This window comes from Parasteatoda tepidariorum, chromosome 11 (genome assembly GCF_982258835.1).
Source record: "Parasteatoda tepidariorum strain Cologne lab strain chromosome 11, Ptep-v5.0, whole genome shotgun sequence".
NCBI lineage: Eukaryota > Metazoa > Arthropoda > Arachnida > Araneae > Theridiidae > Parasteatoda > Parasteatoda tepidariorum.
This window is the reverse complement of record NC_141765.1, coordinates 100693587-100719008: the sequence shown is the minus strand read 5'-3', so window position 1 is coordinate 100719008 and position 25422 is coordinate 100693587. Positions and strand designations below refer to the sequence as shown.

The 25422-nt window shown below is 29.6% G+C and overlaps 1 protein-coding gene across 7 annotated transcripts in view; it reads right to left on the bottom strand.

Annotated features, from left to right (window-relative positions):
• Positions 1-25422, bottom strand: part of LOC147802024 (protein spire-like) — a 43820-nt gene that overhangs the window by 2818 nt on the left and 15580 nt on the right. For 4 of the 7 annotated variants that reach the window (XM_087155219.1, XM_087155218.1, XM_087155217.1 and 1 more), the window contains 6 exons: positions 14790-14915; positions 13534-13688; positions 10662-10796; positions 6751-6852; positions 4597-4718; positions 453-631 (listed from right to left, as the gene is read on the bottom strand). In XM_087155219.1, the coding sequence (XP_087011345.1) occupies positions 604-631; positions 4597-4718; positions 6751-6852; positions 10662-10796; positions 13534-13688; positions 14790-14915 (668 nt within the window). In that variant the 3' untranslated portion in view covers positions 453-603. The remainder of the gene's footprint in view (positions 1-452; positions 632-4596; positions 4719-6750; positions 6853-10661; positions 10797-13533; positions 13689-14789; positions 14916-25422) is intronic. The other 3 variants (XM_087155223.1, XM_087155224.1, XM_087155222.1) reach the window with 3 other exon arrangements.

Genomic DNA, 25422 nt, shown 5'->3' with positions numbered 1-25422 from the left:
ACAAAGATTTTAAAAACCAAGCGATGATTTTAAATCACGTATTGGAGATATTTAAAATATGGATAAAGCAGGATGGATTATCAAGATGATTTAACTGCGTAAATTATAGATGATTATGCAAAAAATATCTTAAACTTTAAAATGGCAAGATTTCCATTTGACATATTGATGATATAAAATTTCATTTGCAAAAACAAAAAAAAACAAAAAATATTCAGAGTCAACATGTTTTGAAGCTTGAAAATATGCGCCCATTCTCAAGACTCACCAGATGTGAATGAGGCATGAATATATTCCTCACTCACATCATGGAGTCTTGAGAATGAGCACCTGTTTTTAAGCACTCAAAACACTTAGATTTTTATTACCAGCAGCATATTTTTTTTAAGCAAATGAAGTTTTATACATATTGTCAGTGGATAAATACAAAATAAAATGGTAGATTTACGAACCTGTGCAATATTTTCTTCATTTGGACCTTCAGATCCTGAATCAGAAATTTCTCGTTTGACAGGAGCTTTTCTGCCCAGTTCTTCCTTATCTTCATCATATTGTATTGGAAATGAAGATTCAGATATCTCCTTCTTAATCGGCATTTGAGACTTATCTGGACTTTCTGACAGTTGATTTTCTGTAAGTCAATGGTAATTGTATAATTAGATTCAAATTCAATTATAAATGCAAGTTTTCTAAAAAAAAATAAACCTTTTGCTAACTTATAGAATGAAAGACTTTTCTGTAATAATAAAGTAAGCGTAAGCGAAAGACATAAATCCACTACAATATTAACCTAAGAGCCGAGATGGCTCAGGTGATGGAGCGTTCGCAGTCTCATTAGCTGAACCGGGTTTGAATCCCAGCTGGTCGATACAAATTCCGCATTCGCCTTGCACTGACCACAATACTGACATAAAATATCCTCAATGGTAGACGGATCAGAGGTTAGAGTCCTCTTGCCATCAGGCTAACCTTGGGAGATTTTGCTCACCATGTAACCCAAATGTGGGTTAGTTCCATCAAAAATTCCTCCACGAAGGCAAATTTCTCACACTACTTGATACAGGAGTTCCCTTGTCTTCCAGATTAGGTTAAAAATTACAAGGCTACTGCGTGGAGCGTTAGTAGTCGTAAACCAAAAAATCGGGTCGGCTGTTCAATGACAATTTTAAAATAAAATACTTATCTAAAATCTTAATTGCCTAATTTTTATAAAATAATTCATCATAATGTAGTCACCTTCATCATAACTAGGGCTGCAAGTTTGTCGCGGGAAAAAATTCGCGGAAAAATCGCAGGAAATTTTGAAAATTACACAAATTCTAAACATAAAAAAATTTATTATATAAATGATGCAAAAGACAGAAATTGCGCAAATAATAAAAAAAAAGCTCATAAATACACAATAAAAGTATTTCTTTGAATTTCAAGCAATATTAATATTTTTATTTAAATGAACAGAATTTTGGTACAAAGTATTGTACATTGTCAGATTATTCTCATTAATGCTTCGTCTTTCATCACTTAATGCATTTTTATACTTAGAAAATGATATTTCTGCATCAACGCTGTTTTTAGGCACCGACAAACATCCAATTGCCAATTTTGGAGCGTTCGGCCTTTGATTTCCAAAACTCGATCAATTTTCCTTCACCAAAGCGCAATTCCTTGGCCGTTGCTTTGTAAGAAGTAAATGCTGTAAAACTCAAACATTCTACATTCAAACTTCTAGTTACAAGTCCCTACTAACTACTAGTCCCTCTCATCTAAGAAACTGATCCATATTTAAGAGATCACAAGAAGCCGCCTAGGAAAAATTAACTGAATATGTAGAAAGGCAGTAGAAATTTCGTTGCCCAGTGCAATAGCATGTATAACAATTTTTCTGTCAAAGATTTGATTTATAACATTTTCCTTCCTTTGTGATTCCAATTTCTTTTGTACTCTTACTGACTTCAGGAAGGTAATTACCCTCCCTAAGTGTAGAAAGACCACCTTAGTTGACAAGATTGCGATTATCTCTTATCTCTGAACTATTTTCATGTCATTTTGCTATTGATTCACTCCCCTAAATATCTAATCAATTTTACACATTCAATTTAAGGTTCAGGAAAATAAAAAAATTCTGTTTTATAAAAATAATAAATAAAAAAAAAACTCGAATTTTAAGCAATTTTCACGCAAGTCAAGACATATTGAGAAATTATCGGATTTTAGGAAAAAAGATGACAATTTCGCGGAAATTCGCGCCGCGACAAACCTGCAGCCCTAATGATCAATAGTGAATAATCAACTCCATAGGTCCTCATGACTTACAGGTATGCTGTACTTTTTTTTTCTATATGAAGTATTAACCATGTTCCCTATCAAGTAATACTTAGGTGTAAGGGGATGTAAATCTAATAACTGAAACTGACTGAAAACTAAAAGCTCCTATTCGGTATCATATGTCTGACTTGAATATTTGAGCTAATAGGAAAATCATATTCATTTATCTGTAGCTACATCTAGAATTATGTACTTATATCAAGCTTTTTAATGTATTCTTTTTTATCGCAAAATATTTTTGAAAGTTTAAATATATATTCTTGTAGATTATTTAATTATTTCTTTGAAAATATTCTAAAAACAATTTATGGTGATAAACTTCGTTATTAGGGTATCCTTCCTGTAGATGGACAACTCTCATAAACGGACAATTTTTTCGGTCCCAAGAAAGTCCTCTTAACCGAGGTTTCACTGTATACGTAAATGAAAACATATAAAAGGTATTTTATATTTCCTAAGTTATACAAACTAACAATTTTTACATTACATAGATTAAGACTGTAATGAATAAATGGAAGTGTAAAATAAAAAGAGAAAAATGTGAAAGAAAATCTGAACTGATATATTATTACCAATATTGTAAAGAATAACACATTATTTAAATATAAACATTATTTTGTATGAAAATGAGTTGCATTTTGTTTGATTTTAAATGGGGCAAGAACCTTGCATTTCCAATCTTATAAAATGCTACAAAAATAATTATAATTTTATGAGTATGCTATACTTCTGGGAGAAACCCTTCACGGCGAATTCTCTTCATAATTACTTGAAAGTATAGATTAAAGTGAGTTCAACTATATACCTAGAGCATTGATGGACAAACCTTTCTGATCCAAGGCAAAAATGCAACGAAAAAAAAGTTTGGTGAGCTAAGTAAAAACTTCTAAAATAAAATAAAAAAAATGATATACAAGTTTTTATTTAAATATTTAATGAGATGAATGAAATTAGGATTTCATTTTTAAAAGTTCCTTATATTGAAGTTCCAAGCGAGATGTTCTTATTTTAAGGAGCGATGCTAAACGTTTGTCTGCTTCTGAAATGATTTTTTCTAAGGTTCATAGTTGAAAACACTTGTGCACATAGATAAGATGAAGCAAACATAGCACTGATTTTCTGGGCCTGAGATATTAAATTTGAGAAGCTAGCTTTTGGTAATGATTTGTAAAACTCAAACTGTGGCATATTTAGAAACAACTGCTTCAGATGGCACCAATTTTCTGCTATTCTATTTAGAACTTTTGCTTTTAACATTTTACCAATTGAAGCTGACTGTGCTAGCTATTTCCATCAATTTATGTTTTGAAGAACAAAAATAGAGAAAGTAAAAAGATCGTCAGTACTTTGTTGTTAGAAAAGAAAGAACAAAAATAGCTTTAAACAAATTAGACAAGAAAATGGGTGTATATTGTTTATATTCGCTATGGATCGGCAAGTTAAAATTCTATCTGCGTGCCGGATAAAACCTTCTGGCGGGCCGCAGTTTGCCCATACCTGATTTAGAGAAAACAATGAAGTATCAAATGTTGAAAAAATGTGTGTAACTTATTGCATAGTGAAATAACACATTTAGTTACTTTAAAAATATTTACTCTAGGCTTAAATGAAATCACTTTTCTGTAAAATATAAACAGAGATGAAATAGAATTTCCCATAAAAATTTTCTCTCATGATACAGTGTGCTCTCAAGAGGACGCCACACCACGGGTGAAACTTTTTGTCGCTAATTCTCTTTCACCTTCATGATAAATTTTTCAAAAAAAAAGAAAAAGTGAGTTCAGACAAACCTAGAGTAAGCAATGAAGTTTCAGTTGCTGAAAAAAAAATCAAAATATCAAAATGCAAACAAATTATTGAAAGAGAACTTTTCCTTTACGTAATCCTAACTTATCATCGTATAATTTATTTTCATTTTGATACTTAAAACATTTCTTTTCATTATTTGAAACTTCATGCCTTGCTCTAGGTTTATCTGAACTCCCTTTTTCTTTAGTTTCAATTTCAAATCAGTTATGGAGGTGAAAAAGAATTTGCAATGAAAGGTTTCCCCCCCTGGTATGGCGTCCTCTTAAGACAGCCAAATAAAGTCAAGAAGACACTTTGTGGGGTGAGGAGACAATGTCAACCTTCATCTATAAAAAGGTACTCCTTCGTAGAATTGAGTTAACATGTCTTACATACTAGGGAAATGGAATTGTATTTTTGTAGTGATAGATATACACTACAACTTATTTTGAAAGGGTCAGTAAAATAGGAATTTCATCTTACTTTCCAAACATCTCAGAAAACTTCCAAAAACTATGACTAGCTTCCTCCTCAGGGGGTGGACTTGGGGTTGGACTCAGCATGTAAACTGGTATCCTGGCAGAATGTTCAGTTGGGATACGCATCTGGAAAATGGAATAACATTACACATGAGAAGCTTCATTTATGCAATTCATATAACGACCCTTGTTATTCAAACAAAAATGGACATTATTATGTGAGCTCATCATGTTCCAAGTACACAAATATTTGTGCATGGCTAATAAATAGACCAGAGTTTCTCACAAGGTGTTTTTCAAACCTTACTGTTCAGTGATAGGATCACTAAGGTACGGAGTTACTTTATTTAGGTCACTCTAAAGCTGCACAATGGGCTATTGGCGACAGTCTGAGAAACATCCTTGAGGATGATTCGAAGAAATGTCATCGCAATTTTTATTCTCTGCAGAGAGGATGGCTCATTTGCTTTGGTAGCCCGATGACCTGTGCAGATAGTCAAGCACTTTACAGTAGAACAATTTATCGAGGACCGATACCGTGCACCCTCAGTCTCTACATGGGCTGATCAAAGTGGTCATTTACTGACCATAGCCAGCAATGCTTGACTTTGGTGTTCTACAGGGTCTTTACGATCAGCCCACTGCAGGATCATTGGTAAGATCAAGTGGTTTCAGATGTAAGTACATTTTTTAAAACAGTAATGATTTTTGAAATCGGTAATTTTTCTTATATTCAAACAACAATTTAGAAATTAATTATTATTATTTTTTTATATAAAATTATTGAAGTAAAATGCCAAGGAAGGCAAATTGCCAAAATTTGAAAAATAATTTTTAAAACAATATATCGAATAAATTATTAAAAGAATATAGAATCTAAGATAAAATATTCTATCAATATTTCTCATTGAAATTATTATTTCAAATAAAATAATTGAAATGAAAAATAAAAAATTTTGTTTATCTGACAATCATTTTCAGCGTTTATAAAAGCTCCCTTTTGAAAACCAAAACCAGCTTATTTTATAGTTTTTGATACCATAATCAAGTTTATTAATCAAAAGCTACTTTATTTTCTGCATATGTATAAACCAAAAACCAATTCAGATGCCACTTTAGACCTGTGACATTAACTGTCTTTTTAATTCCAGGACAATTATTGATAAAAACGATGATTCATTGCTCTTATTAAATATTTTCAAAATTATCAACAGTTTTCCATTTGGATAGAATATACACAGCTTCAAGCAAACTTAAGAGTTTCCATTTTTAGTTTCCTGGTCGAAAAAATAATTCAGAACCGCAGTACTAGATTGATTTGGGCAAAAAATGTAAATTTTTCTTTTCTTTATATTCTTATTTCTTCCTTCCTTTTCACAGTGTAGGGTTCTTTCTGTAACTCTTAAAAATCATGAGGTGATTTTGCTCTAGGGGTTCGTAAAAGTAGAAAACATAGGATTAGCTATGCGCATTGTTAGCTGGTGGGTCGAAAGAGGGTATATGTCCACCTCAGTAAATAGAAATCTCTAAAAGTCCCCCCTCAAAATTTCAGAGAATTTCAAATAATCATCAAAATTAAAAACAAGGGAATTAAGCTTTTTACAAATATTTAGCACATTTCAAAAAATCTTTTCCACATGTGTGAATTTTTTTTCTTCTGATAAAGTATTCTGAATTCTCAAAAATTAGTCTCTTGCAATGACTATGGCATGGGCTTCTTAGTATACATAAAAGTACCATACAAAAGAATAGATTATGGATGGTTAACCATGTAAAGCTAAGCACAGGTGCGCTTGGGGTTAAAATTTGTCAATTTTCAAAAATTGAGAATTATTTATTGATTTTAGTATTTCTTATCTAGGTGGAATTTTGTAAGAATTTTTTAGATTTCTTTGCTTTGTGCGAAAGCTCCTAAACTGCCCCTTCTTTTTTATTTTCCCTGGTGTAAGAGCTTTAAAAAACATCCTTAAATAATTTTCAGTTCAACAACAAAGAGCTTCATAAAATTCTACTTTAATAGTGAAATGTATCGTTGACTTTCAATTCAACAACAAAGAGCTTCATAAAAACCTACCAAAATAATTCCTAAAAAGTGGAAAGAGTTTCCTTGTGAGAAAAAAAAACTGTTAAAGGTAAGGATAATAAAATAAAAGCTTACTTTACTGCTGTATTTATCACATACTGTCCTTTCACACAATTTACACTTTATTTTCCATGGACCAAAGAAGGAAAACCTAACTTGTTTGCAAGTGAAACAGACCTAGAACAAACAGTTAAAATGTTATCTTTTAAATAGTCACAAAATTCTACATTGACAGTAAAGATCGGACAAAAAAAAATCAATTAAAGATAAACAGGAAGAGATAGTATAGTTTGTCTAAAGTGAGAAATCCCCATGCCATTCGTCTGGCCCTGTGGCGGTGACCATGGTAACGAAGTATAACTACTTCACGTAGGGGTAGTCACGTAGGGGTCGTTGTTTAGGACAGGTTTTAACTCGGGTGGGCAAAAGAAAGGGAATATTTTTCTTCGTGTTAGCCTTAGAGTGAAGAGAAGCTACCCTCCCTAAAATGCACTATTATTGTTTCCATAGCCGCAGACGGCCTCAGACTTTTTGGAGGTGAGAGTTCTTACAATAGACAAACTATACAGCTTGCAGCCTTCGGCACAAGAAACCTGGAATTTATTTTCACCAAGTTTCAAAATCAGTAACTAACTTTGTTGGTAGAAAACATGCTAACGGGAAATATTATAAAATAATATTTTTGCAGTATGTCAGACCATAATAAATTACATACAGTAAAAGCTCGATAAAATGAGTACCCGAGTAGCACAGGAATATTGTTAGACACTATTATTATAATATTGATCAGCATCGTGAATGCAAAGAAAACCAAAGGCATTTGCGCACATTATGTCATCGAGTGATAACACAATTTCATAAGAAGTTACCAATTTATTCCTGTTAGTTAATTAATTTCATAGGAAGCTAGTTTAGCAATAATATACAAGAAAAAATGTTTAGAAGACTAAAATAATTCATTTTTGCTGAAAAAATCAAGGAGTCAAAATTTGCATTGTATAAAAATTTTTTGTAAACAACAATGAATATCATATATGTAATGTTTTTTCGATTTGCATCCTTTTACCTTTCGTTTGAGAGTTAAATTTATTCATGAACAAAGCATTTTAAATGGATGAAAATGTTGCTTACTTCGCATTAGGATAGCTATAGCAGAAAGTGATGTGTATTTACTGTAAAAGGTATTAATTATTGTCCTGTATTGAAAAAACTATAAAATTATCACCTATTCATTCAATTATTTGAATTTTTAATGTTCTATATATTTGATGATCTGAAAATCTGCGTTGTAGGCCTAATCTGTAATATCTTGTTCAGAGTTTTAAGAAGCTTTTAATGTTATTTTATTTTATTTCAAATTGAATATTTTTTTTAAAACTTTAAACGCAGACTTTTTATGTTTCATTATATCTTAACAAATTGTTTAACTGGATCATCCACCATACAGCACCAGATTTTCATCTGTTTCCAGAACTTGAGGAATTTCTAGGTGAAAAGCACTTTGGGAAATGATGACATGTTGAAAGAACCTGTTACTAAGTGGTTTAATGGCCAGGCAGCAGAGTTCTTAGTTGAAATTGTAAAATGAATAAATGTTCCTATTTTAGTTAGTGATACAATTAACGTTCATATATAAAGTTTCTTTTACAAGATGATTCTTACTTATGTAGCGTTTCTACCACTGCAAAAATACCATTCCAATTCTATATAAGACATGTTAACTCGATTACATGGTGGGGTACCTTTTCATAGATGAAGGTCAACATTGTCGATAAATACATCCCCACATTGGTGACCTTCGGACGTGATGTGAACATGCCTACCTTGACAGAAACTCCCACTTCGATATGAACACGTCTATCTTGACATTAACGTTCACTTCGATCTGAACACAAACGCCTACTTCATTGGATGGTCCACATTGAACAGTTGACTTGCTACTTGTGATTGCGACATTGTCCATCTCTTCGTGCTATTGCTGCTCAGTCTTGATCGACAATGTATACACTCGATTGCTAAAGGGAACACAGGAGCGCCCACGACCGTGAACTTAATACAGCTCTAAAAAAGTACGATGATCTTAATACAGCTCTCCCAGCTTCTCACAAAACAGCATTGAATCGACTAGCAGTATTCATGTATCGAATTCTATCGCAAATATAATTATGGTAGGGGAGTGCTGTAGCGTTTATACCCCTACAAAAATATAATTCCAATTCACTAGTATATAATACATGTTAACTCGATTCTATGTTAGGGTTTCATAGATGAAGGTTGACATTGTCGATAACAACTCTGTCCCCGCACTTAATTAGATGATATTTCAAAATGTATCTATTAACGTAGTACAATGTTTTATAGGTATACAAGATTTAACAAACTTAATTTTACTTTAAACAGATCATAAATCGCAAAGCGTTTTAATTTTTTAAAATACAATTCACTTTAGAACGCGAACATTAAGTTATTCATAAAATATTTTTGGAATTATTCCTCTCATGAAAGTACTTTTCTCTTTAAATTTGGTTGCAGTTTTTTTTTTAGGAGAAATTTTAGTGAGAAATAAAAAAAAAGATAAGTTTATTAAAATTATAAAAAGGCTGTTTGTACATTGGAAAAGAGAAAAAACTGTAAGCAAAGCCATTTCGTTGCTACCTTTTTTTGATTATATTAGCCACCATAAAATTTTATATATCTTCCTCAATAAATCAAATACCCTCCTCGTCATTGAAAAGCCTATTCTTTCAATCACTTGTCATGGAGCTCATATTTAGCGATACAAACCAGCCAGTTTCAGCAGAAATTTAGAGACAAGACATCAATTAGCTCCTCTTCAAAAAAAAAAAACCTTGCACAATTTTTATACAAAAAAGAAAAATTTGAAAAGTACAACAGTGAATGGGTAATTACAGTTTGGTCAGTAATATGGGTGAATGTAACACAAAGTTAAAAAAAAATTATCAATTGTATCACTAATAAGTTTATGTTTAGATTAATGAAGTATTTATGATGATCATGAACAGTTTAAATCAAATTTATCAAAGAATAAAAATGATTGTTTATCTATAATTTGGTCAAAATAGGAATTTCATTCAGCAAAATGTGAATTTTGTTCCTCCAAAAATATAAGTTTGCGAAGCCCCTGATGTCTAAACATTTTTTACTCTTTTTATAGTTATTTTAACATTAAATATGTTTATTTGCTTATAATAACGCACAATTTCATCTTTCCATAATTTAATCTACAATTATAGATTGTCGTTATAACGGACTGCATAGGCATCTGTTAACATTGTTCTTAGACTGCTGGAAGTTGCTGCTTTAAAATGGTGGTCAGTTTGAAAACAGTTGATAACAAAATTTCTCCTGAAATAAAAAACAAGACTCCGTTTGGCAAATAGGACTGCCTAGGGGTCGAGAAAATTTGGTCTTAATTTACAAAACTCTTGTCTGACCAGTCTTGGCATATACTTCTGAAGCTTGGACAATGACAAAACTGGGGGAAAATTGTATCACAATGTTTGAGAGAAAGATTTTGAGGAGTATACCTGGTGGTGTAACTGAAAACAATAACTGGAGAAGGAGATTTAACTTTGCCCGATATTATTAAACATTAACAGTTCGATATTATTAAATACATAAAAATAAACAGAATGAATTGTACGGCCCATGTGATTCGAATGAGTGATGAGAATTCAATAAAAAAGATATCCCTTTTTAGACCCAATGGAAAAATTTCTTACAATTCATGAAAAGAATTGGACATCCAAGATAAATTGGAAATCGTTATGGAGAAATGTTTAGAGGAAGGCATTGGCCCACATTGGGCTGTCTGGCTAGCAATGATGACGATGAGTTTGAAAACATCCTTTTACAGTTTATTTTTTCAGTTATCAATTTAATATGTTGACGAATTTTATAATAATTATTTTTTAAACTAAAGAAGAATAAATAAGCAGGTTTCAAAAGCAAAGAGCAGTGATTACCTTTCCCTTGCATATGCCGTCGTAGAGTGTAGGATCTACAATTAGACTTTCAAGCTCAGCTTTCGTCAAAACGTTGCGGATGTGGACGACTTCTTCTAAAGTCAAGGAAAGGCATTCAAGGCTCTGCCACTGAGACTGAAAAAGAATGTTAATGACTTGAAAAATACAATTAAAGCCTCATGAAATGACTTCAAAAAGAAAAATAGTGTTTTTAAAAATGTTGGAAAAATTGTTTTATATTACCACCACTTTTTGTGAAAAATCACAAAGCATAATTTGCATTTATCAATGTAGTAAAAAATGAGATAAAAATTTTTAAAAAAAATTTAAAAAAATAAAATTTAACTAATTATTTGATAAAGGAAGAATCTAACCTTCTTCCAGAATTGAATTGTGTTGTCAAATATTTTTTTTTTTTAAATTAGAAGATTGCCTAATGTCCTAAAGTAAATTCTTTCTTCTTTACTGCCTAATGTCCTAAAGTAAATTCTTCCTTCTTTACTGCCTAATGTCCTAAAGTAAATTCTTCATTCTTTACATCATGTAAAAACTATGTTCAACATCAACAGTTGCAGGAACCACATAACTTGGGGGATCTCTGATCCCTCACATGTTATAGAGGGAGGAACACAGCCTTCTCTAATATCACAATTTTTCAATAAATATTTTTTTAATACGTAATCTCTGTATACAAAAGGAAAAAACTTTCTGTTGCAATTCCAAAAAAAAAAAAAAAAATAATAATACAGTAGGGAACCGATTATCCGGAACGATCGGGACCATCGCTATTCCAGATAACTGATTTTTCTGGTTTTCTGAATCGCTACAAAAAGCCGTTTTTTTATTGTTAAACACAACTAAAAAAAAAAATATTTGGAAATAATCATAAAAAGAAGAAAAATGATGAAATAATACACTAATAATTATTTCCAAAATGATGGTAAGGTAAACATCTTTCAAAAAAGAAAGAAAAATCCTAAAATTTTAAGAGGAAGAAAAAAAACGTCAGGAAAATTTATCGAATTTTGTTCCGGTTTTTTGGTTTTCCGACTTCCGGATAACGGGTTCTGTACTGTAATAATAAATTACCTTATTTCAAGAGATCTTTAATATTTCCTTGGTGGGAACTGCTACCAAAATCATCCCTCCCCACAAAGGCAATCTATGGTGACCAACGGAAAAAATCTTACTTTTAAATGGTTTTTTTTAATTTTTAATTTTTTATTTATTTTTAAAGGCAGAAATTGACAAACTCTTAACAAGAAGAATATATGCAAATGAAATAGATAAGAGAAAAAAAGTCAATGACTCATTAGCACTTGCCTAGCACTCCAATATCTTTTCACTTCGGAGTCTCCGTGTACAGCCGAACATCCCATCAAGTGCTTCCTTTCCATTAATTCAAATTTCCTACAGAGTGAGCAAATCGGACTCGGTATAAATACCAATGAGGTGGAGGTGGTGCGCAAGACAGTCATGACCCACCGCAAGTCTAAATTCTGCCACAGCCTTTTCACGGGATCTGTCTGAAATGCCCCAGTCGAAAATGTTCCCCCAACTTTTCAGGGATATATGGGAAGAAAGGGACACTTTCCAATTTTTCCACATTAAATTTTTGATGTAGATTTTCGTGGAATGAAAGGATATATTGGAATTTAGTTGTTGGATTATTTTTGTGCCTTTTTTTGTCAACATATATCAGCTTGTTCATTGCCGTAGATATCGCAATGTCCTGGGATCCATTGTAGAGTAACCTGACAACCATCGATCTTCAATTTCTCCAAGAGACTATCTTGTATATTCTTGGATATGGGCATTTCCTTAGATGCAATGGCCTGTGTGGCAGCTTTGGAGTCAAGAGAGAATAACAGTTTTTTTGTAGAGGTGTCTTGGAATTAGCTGTATCAGAGCCACATTGATCGCTGTTACCTCTCCCTCAAAGGAGAGGTAGCAGCGTTACTTTTAAATGTCATAGTGAAAAAAAAAATGAAAAAATGAAAAAAAAAAAAAAAAAAGCAGAGAGGAAAAAAAAGCTAGAAAAAAGAGAAAAAATCTAATATGCTATCATATTGTGCTTGTTTTAAAACGGATTAATTATTTAATATGTTGGCTTAAGCAAAATATATATAGCATAATTAAAATTAAAAAAACAAAGAAAATTAAGAAAAGCAATTGTTAGACAAACAAATAGATCAATTTTTTTTTCTTCCTCTCTTCGGATTTTTTTTATTATTATTCCCCCCTTTTTTTTCCATTGTTCTGTAATTTTTTCTATGTTTTCTCTACATTTTGAACTCTTTATATATATATAAATACACAGGGGTCTGTTCAGGCCAAATTTACTACCGTTTAGCGGCACCTTCACAAATTCAACTTTAGAGAAAACGGTAGTTTCACGAAATACTTTTTCTTAAAATTTTATTTTTGTATCCCTTAAGAAACGATAAATCCATATTTTTGCGTTGATTTTTTTTTTTAATATAAATTTTAATTTCCACAAATTATGTCTAAATTTTCACAAAATAGTTACCTCTCAGAAAAACCTAGACAGACCCCTGATATATATATATAAATAGCACAATAAGACAAAAAGAAGAATAAAAAAATAAAACTAATAAGTTTTATATACTGCACATACATGTAACTACTAAAATAAGTTTAAAAATATAGAGAAAACATGGAAAATATTAAAGATTATTGAAAAGAGAAAAAGAAATATTCCTAAAATAAAATATTTTTAAAAAAATTAAAAAAATATATATTAAAAGGCTGGAAAACAAAAAAAGTGAAAAGATATAATCTCATCATCAGCTCGCACAATTATATCCACAAAAAGGGTATATATATATATATATATTGAGAAATCACTTACAGATTTCCAATAGTCGAATCTTGTCCGACTAGAACATTCATAGAATGGTGTGGAATATTTCAGAGTTCCTTCACACTGTGAGGTCTGGTCACCAGACTTAGGAGGAGATTCACACACGCTGATGCTGTGTCTCCTTTCTCTACTCCCCACACTTTCTGCAAAATAAATTTAAAAAAACATTTTCTTTAAAGTTAAATAAACATTACCAAATCTTTTCAACATTCTGAACCCAATATATATATATATATATATATATATATATATTGGATTAGTTTGTTGAAAATCTGGCTCTGAAGAAGCTGTTGATTATTTTAATTACAGGCTACATTTTAGATTTTCAAATCCAAGACTTTCTGTGACTAATTCCAAGAATTTTTATGACTTAACGAAAATACTATTTTCTCTGACAAAAACACAACAATAAATTTAAAAAAAGCATTATATTAACATTAATTGAAATGATAGATATAACCAAAACTGTTATATTCTGCATCTTCATATTTATAGATTTTTAACTTAAAAAACAGAGTGAAGAAAGAGTTGAAGCAATAAAATAAAGGAAAAAAATACAATGGGAAAAAAATACAAAAGCAAATAACTAAATACAGTCAGATGCAGTTATTTAAATCTGTTTTATGCAGTTATTTAAATCTGTTTTATTTCTTATTAAAGGTAAGTGTAATATAAGAAGCCTATACTAGAATTTTAATTTGATAAAATAAAAATAATAATAAATAGATAAAAAATTCTAATATCATGGGAGTTTAAAAGATAATTCGCTCTAGAAATTATGTTCTTACATTTTTTAAAAGAACACCATAATTTTTAAAGAACAGGATAAAAACATGCTATATTTTAATAAAATATGACTATGAGTGGGGATTTTGTTACAAATTCAGATATTCGGAACATTGGAAACTGTGAAATTGGTAAATTCCATTTTAAAAATTAGATTTTTCGGCAATCTAAATCCATGACTTTCCATGATCTTGTTTTAAAACAAAAATAGTTAAAATCATTATATTTCGTGACAAATTTTGTTCAATACCAAAATCCATGATTTTTCATGACTTTCCAGGTGCGCAGATACTCTGTAATTATTTGATATTCTAATTTAATCTTCATATGAATGGGATGTTTGAGAAACCATTATCAGGCTACCAATCAATAACTTTAATGAAAGACTGACAATTACTTTTAATAATTCAAATGTTCATTTAATTTTCATACAAATTGGATGATGGAAAAAGGTTTACCTATTTGACTATTACTACGTTCAATGGAAGACTGCCGATTACTTCGATTTTGAAGAGGTAGTGACTTCGGTTCCTCGTGAGGAGTCTGAGGTAGATCATCAATATCCTGAGATAAAACATTAATTCCTACACATTAAAATGTTTAAAAAAAAATTTATATACTTGTACCAGGGTTTGTTGATTTAAATCAGCTTGATTTCTATCACAATTTAAATCATGATTTAAATCAAATTATTTTTATTGAAAAATCATCGATTTAAATCAACTTATTTTTATATATATATTGATTTAGAAAGTTAAAAAAGAGTGTTTTAAATTATTGATACTTCTTTTATTTCTTTTCTTATAAAAATTTATTTTAAATAAATTGCTGCATTAGTTTCAAAATTTAATATTGCTGCATTAATTAATTTTAGCTAACAAAATTACTTTCTTTCTTGGTATGTGTTAAATTCCAACATATTTGAAATTACATTTTTAAAAATCATTTGATGCTTGAGATTGAAAGTACAGATTAAAGTAATCATTTAAGTATTTTTTTTCCACATAATATGTTTGCAGTATCTTTGACATTAAAGGAATTTTGTGAAAAAAAATTTAAATGAGTATATAGATTTTTAAATTTTTTTTTTTAAGCTTAACTTATCTATTTTGATACAGGATTAAAAATTTATATTTTAATGTAAAAATATATAGATTAAATATTTATTTATTTTTTGATGAATGACTACATTTATAAACACAATCTGTTACATTTATTTTGTCATTTTAAAAATCAAGAAAAAGAAGGGGGAAAAAAGAAATCACAATTTTAAATTAAAATTATGGTTTGGTAATTGAAACTTTGTTTTAATAGTTTAACTATTCTTTAAATTCTCTATTTCATCTAGTCTTTAAATTTCAATCATGTATTTGTTTCAAAATGGTTGCTATGCATTCAAAGCTATGTATTATAATGAAAAATTGTTTTAGGTAGTTAAAGCTTCTAAAATATTCTTATAAATTCTAATAATATTCTTATAAATTCTTATAAGTTTTAATATTAATTTATATTGATTAAACATTTATAAAGTTATTTTTATCATAAATCAAAGTTCTTACAGTGTATTTGAATAAAAATCAAAAAAATCCAATTTAAATTTTAAAAAATCTGATTTATTTTTTTAAAATTTTTTTTTATATCAAAAAAATTACGAACCCTGATTGATACACATATAGTCATCTATCTACTTTGCGCAAGACATTAGAATTGAAATTAATTCATTTCATCAACTTCCAAAAGTAAAAAACTTTTAATTAGTGAATATATCTATAAATCTAGGTCATAATTTTAAAGCTGTCAAGGCAAATAGATTATACCATAAAATAGAAATTTCATGCTAACTACTACATAAGTGCATAACATGTGAAATACTCTACATCTAAGGAACTTAATATATTTTTTGCAATGGCAAATAAAGTACAAAAATGCTTAAAAACTACAGCATTTAATATATATATTACTGTGAATAACTGAAATTGGTGGTTGTTGACTTCCGCCAGTGAATGTTGACAATCACAGTCGCTTTGGTAAATGTCCAAGATATATACTAGGTCTAGTTAAGTGCCCGGTATGCATTTCCCCGGTGTACCATTGTATTTTTAAGGACCAGTGCCCTTGCCCAGTATGCATTTAACTGGTACTCTGAACACTGATGTTTCTCCTAATCTATTCTCAGCAGACATTAAAATATCAAATAAATGTTTTAATATCAACGAATAAATGAATATCAACTCGGATATAACAAATATTTCGGACATTCACTGCACCGACTATGTAATTGCTGACTTTCACTGGTGAAAATTGACATTCTCTTGATTTCGGTCTTTCACGATAATGTATACACTAATAACTATAAATTTAAATTGTTATCGGTTTGTGACCAACACTGGATGGCCTCAATCACATAGGGAAAAAACTAACTGATTTTTTAGACTGATTGTATAATATGGATTAATATGGCCACAATCACTCAGGAAAAAACTCCCTGATTTTATAAAAATTTATCAATTTCTGCAACTGGTGGTATAAATTTCATTATTAATTTTTTAGCAATACCTTATTCTCATCCATAAAATATGTCACCAAAACTTTTACATTAAGTACAAGCACATCAAATAAGAGGAGCCCACATTATGTAGGACCACCATGTAAAAGAAACCACAACCATTTTGTAGGTACAAACTTTAACTAATGCTGTTGTCGTTGTAGGCCATTAAGGCAAAAGGTGCGATTGTTCTTGTTTTCCAGTGATGCCATCTGTTGCCAAGAATTAAACTTCAACCACACCCATACGTCACACCAGCTTATAGGACGAACCCATTCATACACAGATCATAATTTTAACCTGAACCAGAGAACGGTCAATCCCCGATTCAGTACCCCTAGAGGTATAATTTGTTATGGGAACATGGAGGACTTTGTGACCAGACAGATTTAACATACACCAGTCAGTCACCATTTACTACACAGGGAGTCTTCGGCTGGCTAGATTCAAACTCCTGTTCTCACGCACGTGAATCCCACGTTCTGCCAATGAGGCTATGCTGGCCAACTTTCTGATTTTACTAACTTAAAACCTGATTTTATCTACATTTATAATTTTAATGTTTTTCAAATTACATTGCAGCTTTATTTTGATTTGCATATTAGTTTTGGTTTAAAGCATTTTGTAAACATAAATCTTATATTACAGTTTTGTTTTTCTTTCAATTACCTGACATTTTTTTTATGAACAACATTAAAAAAACAATAAGGTAACTGTTTCCAGTACTTCAAATAATTTAAATACACAATAAAGCAAAACTAGAACTACATATAGTTTTAATTTTGTTTTACTGAGCAAATATTTTTGAAATCTATATATATTTTATGAAGACTAACACATATGATTGTACTATAAATGACAGTGAAAACAGTAAAATAATTATCTGACATTCAACATAGTGATGAATAAGTATCAATAATATTTACATAAGTACCTCTCAATTGATTTTTATAAATTAAATACATAAAATGTTAAATATTTGAATTTTTAACTTAAATTTTCAGTCTTGAATAATTGTTATAGTTTTTTGTTTAATTCAAATTTTTAAAAATTCTTTCATTTGATTTGGTACATTAAGCAAAGATGAAGTCATATTTTATTATTAAGTATCTTTTATTAATTTTTATTATTTGTTACCAGACATGTAATATAGTAGGCAATGCTTGATGCATCAATATTTAATAAGGTCTGGTACCTATAAATTTAATTATTTACAGGCGCATATAAAAACAATTGCTCTTTTGTTTTCAGTTTTGAATTATTAGTACACTTTTTTTCATTTTAAATTTTTGGACCACAAATTATAGTCACATATACGAAATTTTAATTTATGTTTTTAAAATTATACTGTAGTTTTAGTTCTGATTTTCCATTTGTTTTGGTTTACAGTTTTGATTTGAAACATTATACAAACATCAGGTTTTAGTTAATTCTTAATTATTTTCTGTTGAATATTTTATTACCTAACATGTAAAATAAAAAGCAAGTATCTATCAGTGTATATAAAAGAGTTTTAAACATAACATATACATAAAATAAATTGCTGCTTAATTTTTTTTAATTAGTCTATTTTAAGTTTTCAAATATTAATAAATTTTCTGATTTTACTAACTTAAAACCTGATTTTATCTACATTTATAATTTTAATGTTTTTCAAATTACATTGCAGCTTTAATTTGATTTGCATATTAGTTTTGGTTTAAAGCATTTTGTAAACATAAATCTTATATTACTGTTTTGTTTTTCTTTCAATTACCTGACATTTTTTTTATGAACAACATTAAAAAAACAATAAGGTAACTGTTTCTAGTACTTCAAATAATTTAAATACACAATAAAGCAAAACTGGAACTACATATAGTTTTAATTTTGTTTTACTGAGCAAATATTTTTGAAATCTATATATATTTTATGAAGACTAACACATACGATTGTACCATAAATGACAGTGAAAAAAATAATTTTTTAATGAAAAATAATAAAAACTAATTTCAATAGATTGAACATAGCAAATGATGGGCTATGACTTTATGTATTTATCGCAAAATATATATTTTTACTTTTACTTTGCATCTTTAGTTTATTTCGAACCATTATGCGTATGAAGTCATACATCTTTTTTAAACTTAATCAACTTGTAAAATTTATTTCTTCAATTATTTTAAGCCTTACATGCTATCAAGTGATTATCTACTGCACTAATATCCATAGGTTTAATTGTCTATGTAAGAAATTAACTGATATTAAGTCATAATTGTAATTAAATAGCCGTAATTCTGTTATTCTTGTTTTTACAATCAATAAATAAAAAGTCTTTAAATTTTTTTTTTACTTGTGATAAATAAATTTGACTAAAAAAAGATATCACTGACTATAAAAGCTATTACTGGAACTAGTTTTGTTTATAATTTTGCATGAAATAAGTATGAAAAGTAATAAGATATGTTTACACCATTTTAGTTAAAGAAAGTGACTATTTTGTAACGATATTTTGAATCTGTTTCATGTATTTATTTTTTTATCTCTTACTTTTCAAGCATTAGCTTGACCCATGCGTTATAAATTAGTTAAAGCTATTTCTAAAATTATAATGCACACTTGAGATTGAATTTATAATTTTTAAATGCTTTTTGAATTAAAAGTATATAAAATTGAGTTTTTTTTCCAATTTTTTTTTTTAAAATTCATATCAAATTAAATATTTATTTTTTTGCAAATAAATGGAACATGCTATATGTATTTCTTTATTTTGCAGATGCCACGATCATGCTGTGTGCCTGGGTGCCGTTCGAATTACAAAGAAGAAGCATATACAAATATCACTAGTTTCTCAAAAGATTTAGAACGAAGGAGGCAATGGGAGAAACTCTGTCATCGAAAGGACTTTCAAGCGACAGATTCTATCTGTTTTAAGCACTTTGAAGAACGCTTTATTGAAAGAGAACATAAAGCAGTACGACCAGATGGTTCGATACTTGTTGTACCTCGAAAGAGCCCAATTTTAACTTCTGATGCATTTCCCTCTATTTTTCCAAATTTACCTTCTTACTTAACTAAGGAATTGCCCCCAAAACGAAAAGCTCCAGAAGAAAGAATTATTGCTTTTGAAAAAAGAAGGGAAGAAGAATTTATGCAATGGTCTGCTGATGACAAAATTAAAGATTATGAAGATTTTGTGCAAAATTTTGAGAAGAAGCTGCCAGACCAGTGGATTGTGATTCATAAAAAAGACAACATTTTCATAGGTAAACAAGATTTATCTGACTCTCCTACGTTTCTTGTGTCAATATTGATATCCAAGGAACTAAGCATTAAAGTTTGGCACAATAATGTCCAAGTTGATCCCTTAAAACTTATGTGGTTATTGGGAAACAATTGTAAGTGTCTCTTTTGGACAGCATTTGAGTGTTTATTGAGTCACTTAAATGGATATAAAAATCATTTTGATAATGCTACTAATTTAGCAAATGCTGTTTTTTTTAAAGAAGTTTATTGATGACTCAAGCGATGAAACAACAAATGAAAAGATATCTTTTTTATGCCAGCAGTTAGAACTATCTTCACTAAATGTCCCACGCTATAAACCCGAAATGTTACTATGGGCTTCTAACTTTTATTTAAATTATCCTGCTGCCTATCGTCTTCAAAATTCAGGTAAACTTACTTTGCCGCATCCCTACTATTTGAAGACGCTACTACAGAACATAGGGAATTTGGAAGCTGGAGTTAAAAGTACCCACATCAAGTACTTGGTATAGAATTAAAGGAGCATGAAAAAACAGTATGCTTACTGATGGATGAAATTTATGTTAATCAGCAGGTAACATATAAAGGAGGCAAATTAGTGGGCTTATCCATAAATAGTGAAAACACTGAAGCTTTTTAATAAGCTCCATATTTTCAAAAAATAAAGACATTGTAGGCTTATTGCCAGCAGATGATTTAAAGCCTTTGCATGTTTTAAGAGTATTAAAGGATATAAAGTTTTAGCTGCATTATTGGTGACAACAACCGTGTAAATCGAAAAGTTGCATTGCAATCCTGGACAGAAGCTCTTTTTATTTTTTTTGATACAGTTCATATTTTGAAATGCATCCGGAACAACTGGCTTAATCAGCATGATATCAATCAAACTTTTTTTTATACCAGCTGACACTGAGTCAAGTGAAGAGATGTGTATGCAAGTATTTTACACTTAAAAAGTCTATACTACGATGATTCTAATAATTGTATTAAATTAGCTCCAAGTCTAACAAGAAAAGCTCTATTTCCAAATCATCTGGAGTGGCAGAATGTAAACTATGCATTAAGATTGTTTGACGACAAACTAATTGCAGCTTTAGAGGTCTCAAAATCTAAACTTGGACAGGATGTTGAGGGCACTATTCATTTTATTTCTACTATTTCTAAATGGTGGAAGATTGTTAACGTCAAGACACCAGAAAAGGGTAAATTTAAGCGAGATGCTTACTGTGATCCCATATTCAGTACCACAAGTGAAAATGTGTCCTTTTTGTGCAAGTTTTGTGACTGGCTTGAAAAATTGGAATCTCTTCCAGCACCGTCGTTTGTTAAGTCGACTTCAAGAAGTGGTAAACTTACGAGGGAAACCTTTTTCACACTCTTGCATACAACAAGATCGTTAATTTCCATCACAAAATACCTTTTTGAAACTGTACAGCCCCACTATATTCTGCTTGGAAAATTCCAAACGGATAAGTTGGAAGCTAGATTTGGGCAGTACAGTCTGATGAGTGGTGGTAACTATCAAGTTTCTGTCACTCAAATTTTAGAGTCTGAATGAAAGTTGAAACTCCTTAGTTTATTGACTTTAAAGTCTGCAAAGATGGGAACATTCAACATCAAATCATTTATGCAATCTCTAAAAGAGAATGAAGATGAGGAAATTCCTCTTCTTGATTTCTTTTTAGATGTTGCTTTATCCTCTGAGATGATTGATATCAGTAATGATAATAAAAAAGTACTATTGTACAGTCCGCAAAAAAAAAAAGATATCACCCTGAATAACTTTCGTTCTAATGATCCGATTTTCACGAACTAATAGTCAATCTTAATGGTTTCAGGGGGTGACCTCAAATATGCTAATTAATTAGTGCTAACTATTAATTAAGTTACGAAATCAGACACAAAAACGTACTTTCTCTGAATAAACATATATTTTTTTTTACATATTTGGAATCTAGACACTTGAATTAGGGGGGGTAGACAAAATTTTAAAACAATTGGGTCGTAAATTGGGTTGCAATAAAGGTTTATATATTTGGCGATAGTCCAGAAAACCGCCAAAAAAAGTCGCCTGCGCAAATAAATATTTTAAGATAACCCATTGACTGATTCAAAAGAGAAACGCTTAATTTTACTAGGTTGCTAGGCAACCAATTTCTGACTGTAAAAAAATTGAAATAATGTTTTGTGATTGCTCTGAGAGGTTTAATAAATAGTTAATAGAAAACATCTCGAAGTTTCTAGGCAATAGACAATTTTTAAGTTTATTTATGTCCAAAAAGCAAAAAAAAAAAAAAAAAGAAAAGAAAAAAAATTATTTTAATCTCCTTTGAAAAGAAAATGTGAATCGATTTATAAGTTTTTAGAATTTAAATACATGAACTTTTATCTGATATTATTTAGATTATGCTATTTTTGCTATGTTTATTCGAGGATTTCATACTAAAATCAAATTAACGTAACTTATAATAGCTATATACAAAATTTTAGGGATAGAGATTTTTACAGCTTTAATCGAGTCTTCTAGGCACGAAAGTTTGAAGAAAAAAAAAGTGCTTGAAAAATAAAATGTAGATTGTATAGTAATTCTAATGCACATTCACAAGGTTTTCTATAATTTACGATATTTCTTATTTCTATAACTCAAGGAATTGCTGAATGTTTAGTGGCATTTAAAAAATATTGAAATATGTTAAGGTTAAGAATAAGATATTGAAATAATATGTTGCATATTGTATGATTCATTGTTTAAAAAATTGCTTCATTTTGCTAGATATTTACGTTACATGGTTTTCTTTGGATAAAGATGATTAGCAAATAGCATCCACATGTTTCGATACATTCTGAAACTTACGTTCGCAAATTCACCATAAAATGTCGCACAGCATATTCTTCAATTACGATAAGCTACATTTACCACCAAATACTGCTACTATGATTATTTTTGTTTTCTTATATATATATATATATATCTGATATGATACTCTCTTTTTAAACAGAGCTCTTAAGGCCCTTAAGATACTGAAATGGGCGCACGAAAACTTAAAAGATTTTTTTCCCTAATGCCCGCCTGTGTTAACAGCCGTCAATTCAGGCATCTACAGGGCGACAGATATCTGTGTGGCCTAAGGATTCCTAACGAGCATCAAACATTCTCAAAATTAAGTGTTCATTCACTGGAAAATTTAGTGTTTATTCAATTTAAGAACTGTTCCTTCACTTGGTTATCTTATTATTTAAACCACCAAAAGCTTAAAACAATATTATGTAAGTTATCTAAATTTTTTTTACATAATTTGCATTTAATAACAAATATGTTGACATGCATTTAATAACAAATACGTCATTTAGCTAAAATTACAAATTTTGAAATTTATATGATTTTTTTTAAAGACAAGCTAAGCTTAAGTATTTCTTCACTGGTTAGTTTACCCTATAAGATTTTGAGAAATTTGCGATGTTGTGAGAGATGCTTAAAAATGTTGACTACGTATTTTTATTAATATTCATAAAATATATATTCAAGAAATTGATGAATATTTTATTCCAAATTTATTCATTCGTATGTATATTATTGAAATTTTATCAGTTATTGAGAAAAAAAAACTAAAAAATAAAAAATAATCAGATTAAAGAAGCACAATCTGTTGTATAATCATATTCTATCAGAAGCATGCTTTTATAAAACTCCACATTCTCTGAATAAAATGTATTTTATTCAATAAAATGTTTTATTCAAATTTCTTTACTAAATTGCAAATAGAATTTTAGACGACTAAAAAAGAAACATTGTATTTTATAGCTTAAAAAAATAAAAATGAAAAGATAAGCAAACGATTATTAGCGAAAAAAATATGAATGAAATTTTATGCTAAGCGCGCGAAGTCAAGTTCCTCGCAAGTTTATCACATTTTAATATTAATCGCCCCATTTAATCATTTCTTCATTGTCGCCAAATTATTTTTTTAAAAATAATTAATTTTAATTTTTCTCAGCTCCTAATAAATAAAAACAGTTGAAACTTTAGATTTTTCAATTGAAAAATATGTAGATTAATATGGTATAAAAAAATTCATACCTTATAATTCAAAAATTTCTCATCCTTAATTTAATTAAATAATAAAAAATAATTAACAATTATTAAAAATTATTTTTTTCGTGAAATTATCTTTGGGTAAATGAGCTTTATGACTGGGTGAAATTTTCATCGAATTGCTTTATTAGTTTTTAAAATATGACTAAAAACGTAAAAAGTGAAATTAACATTAAGGGGTACGAACTTTGGATCGCTCTCCTGACCAAACTATGGGGACCATATTTCCCAGATTGCGGCTACCCCCTATATTTTGAAGGTTAAAAATCCAAATATGTAAGAAAAAATATATGTTTATTCAAAGAAAGTACGTTTTTGTGTCTGATTTCGTAACTTAATTAATAGTTAGCACTAATTAATTAGCATATTTGAGGTCACCCCCAGGAACCATTAAGATTAACACTTAGTTCGCGAAAATCCGATCATTAGAACGAAAGTTATTCAGGGTGATATCTTTTTTTTTTGCCGACTGTACATTGGAGGATATATTGCACGGGTGGTTTCAAAATCTTGCAGTGAATGCAAAGAAAAACTCTCCACCGACAAGCATTCAGAATTAGTCATCGAAGCTCCTGATGATATCAAGCAGTATTTGTGTGGGCTTGATCGAGGAGGCCTAGCGATTTCATGATGATGCTGTGTGTAACGACTTATAAAATCTTTCAAACATGCATCAATGATCCCTATGAAGAAGAGTTTTTAAAATTTCAGAATCAAAGGTATTTACTCTGTGAATTGGTAAAGGAAAAACTGCAGGATGAAGGCATAGAATTTTCTGGTTCTTGTACTTGTAAAAAATTAAATAGTAATATAATATATGCTTGTATAAAAGTTATGTCCAATATTCTTTTAAATAATTATTCAAAATTAAGGAATGATAAGTTACAAACTAAAAAAGCAAATGCTAGAAAATTAGCTACACTTCACAAATAGTTTATATCATTTATAAATTTTTTCTCTGTTCCTTATTTTGAAGCTTAACTGCTGTTTGTCCCTGCAGTACCAAAATTTAATACTTAAATGCTGTTTTAGTAAATGTTTTGAAAAGTGTAAAAAAAAAAGTAAGCCAGCACTTTTATTGATGTAACTCATATAAGTTTTGTTTAATATGTATGTTGTTTAGATAGTTTCCTAAATTTTTTCATCTGATGAGTTTTTCCTTTGCCATGAATTTTAAAATTTATTAATTCTACAGTTTATCAGCATT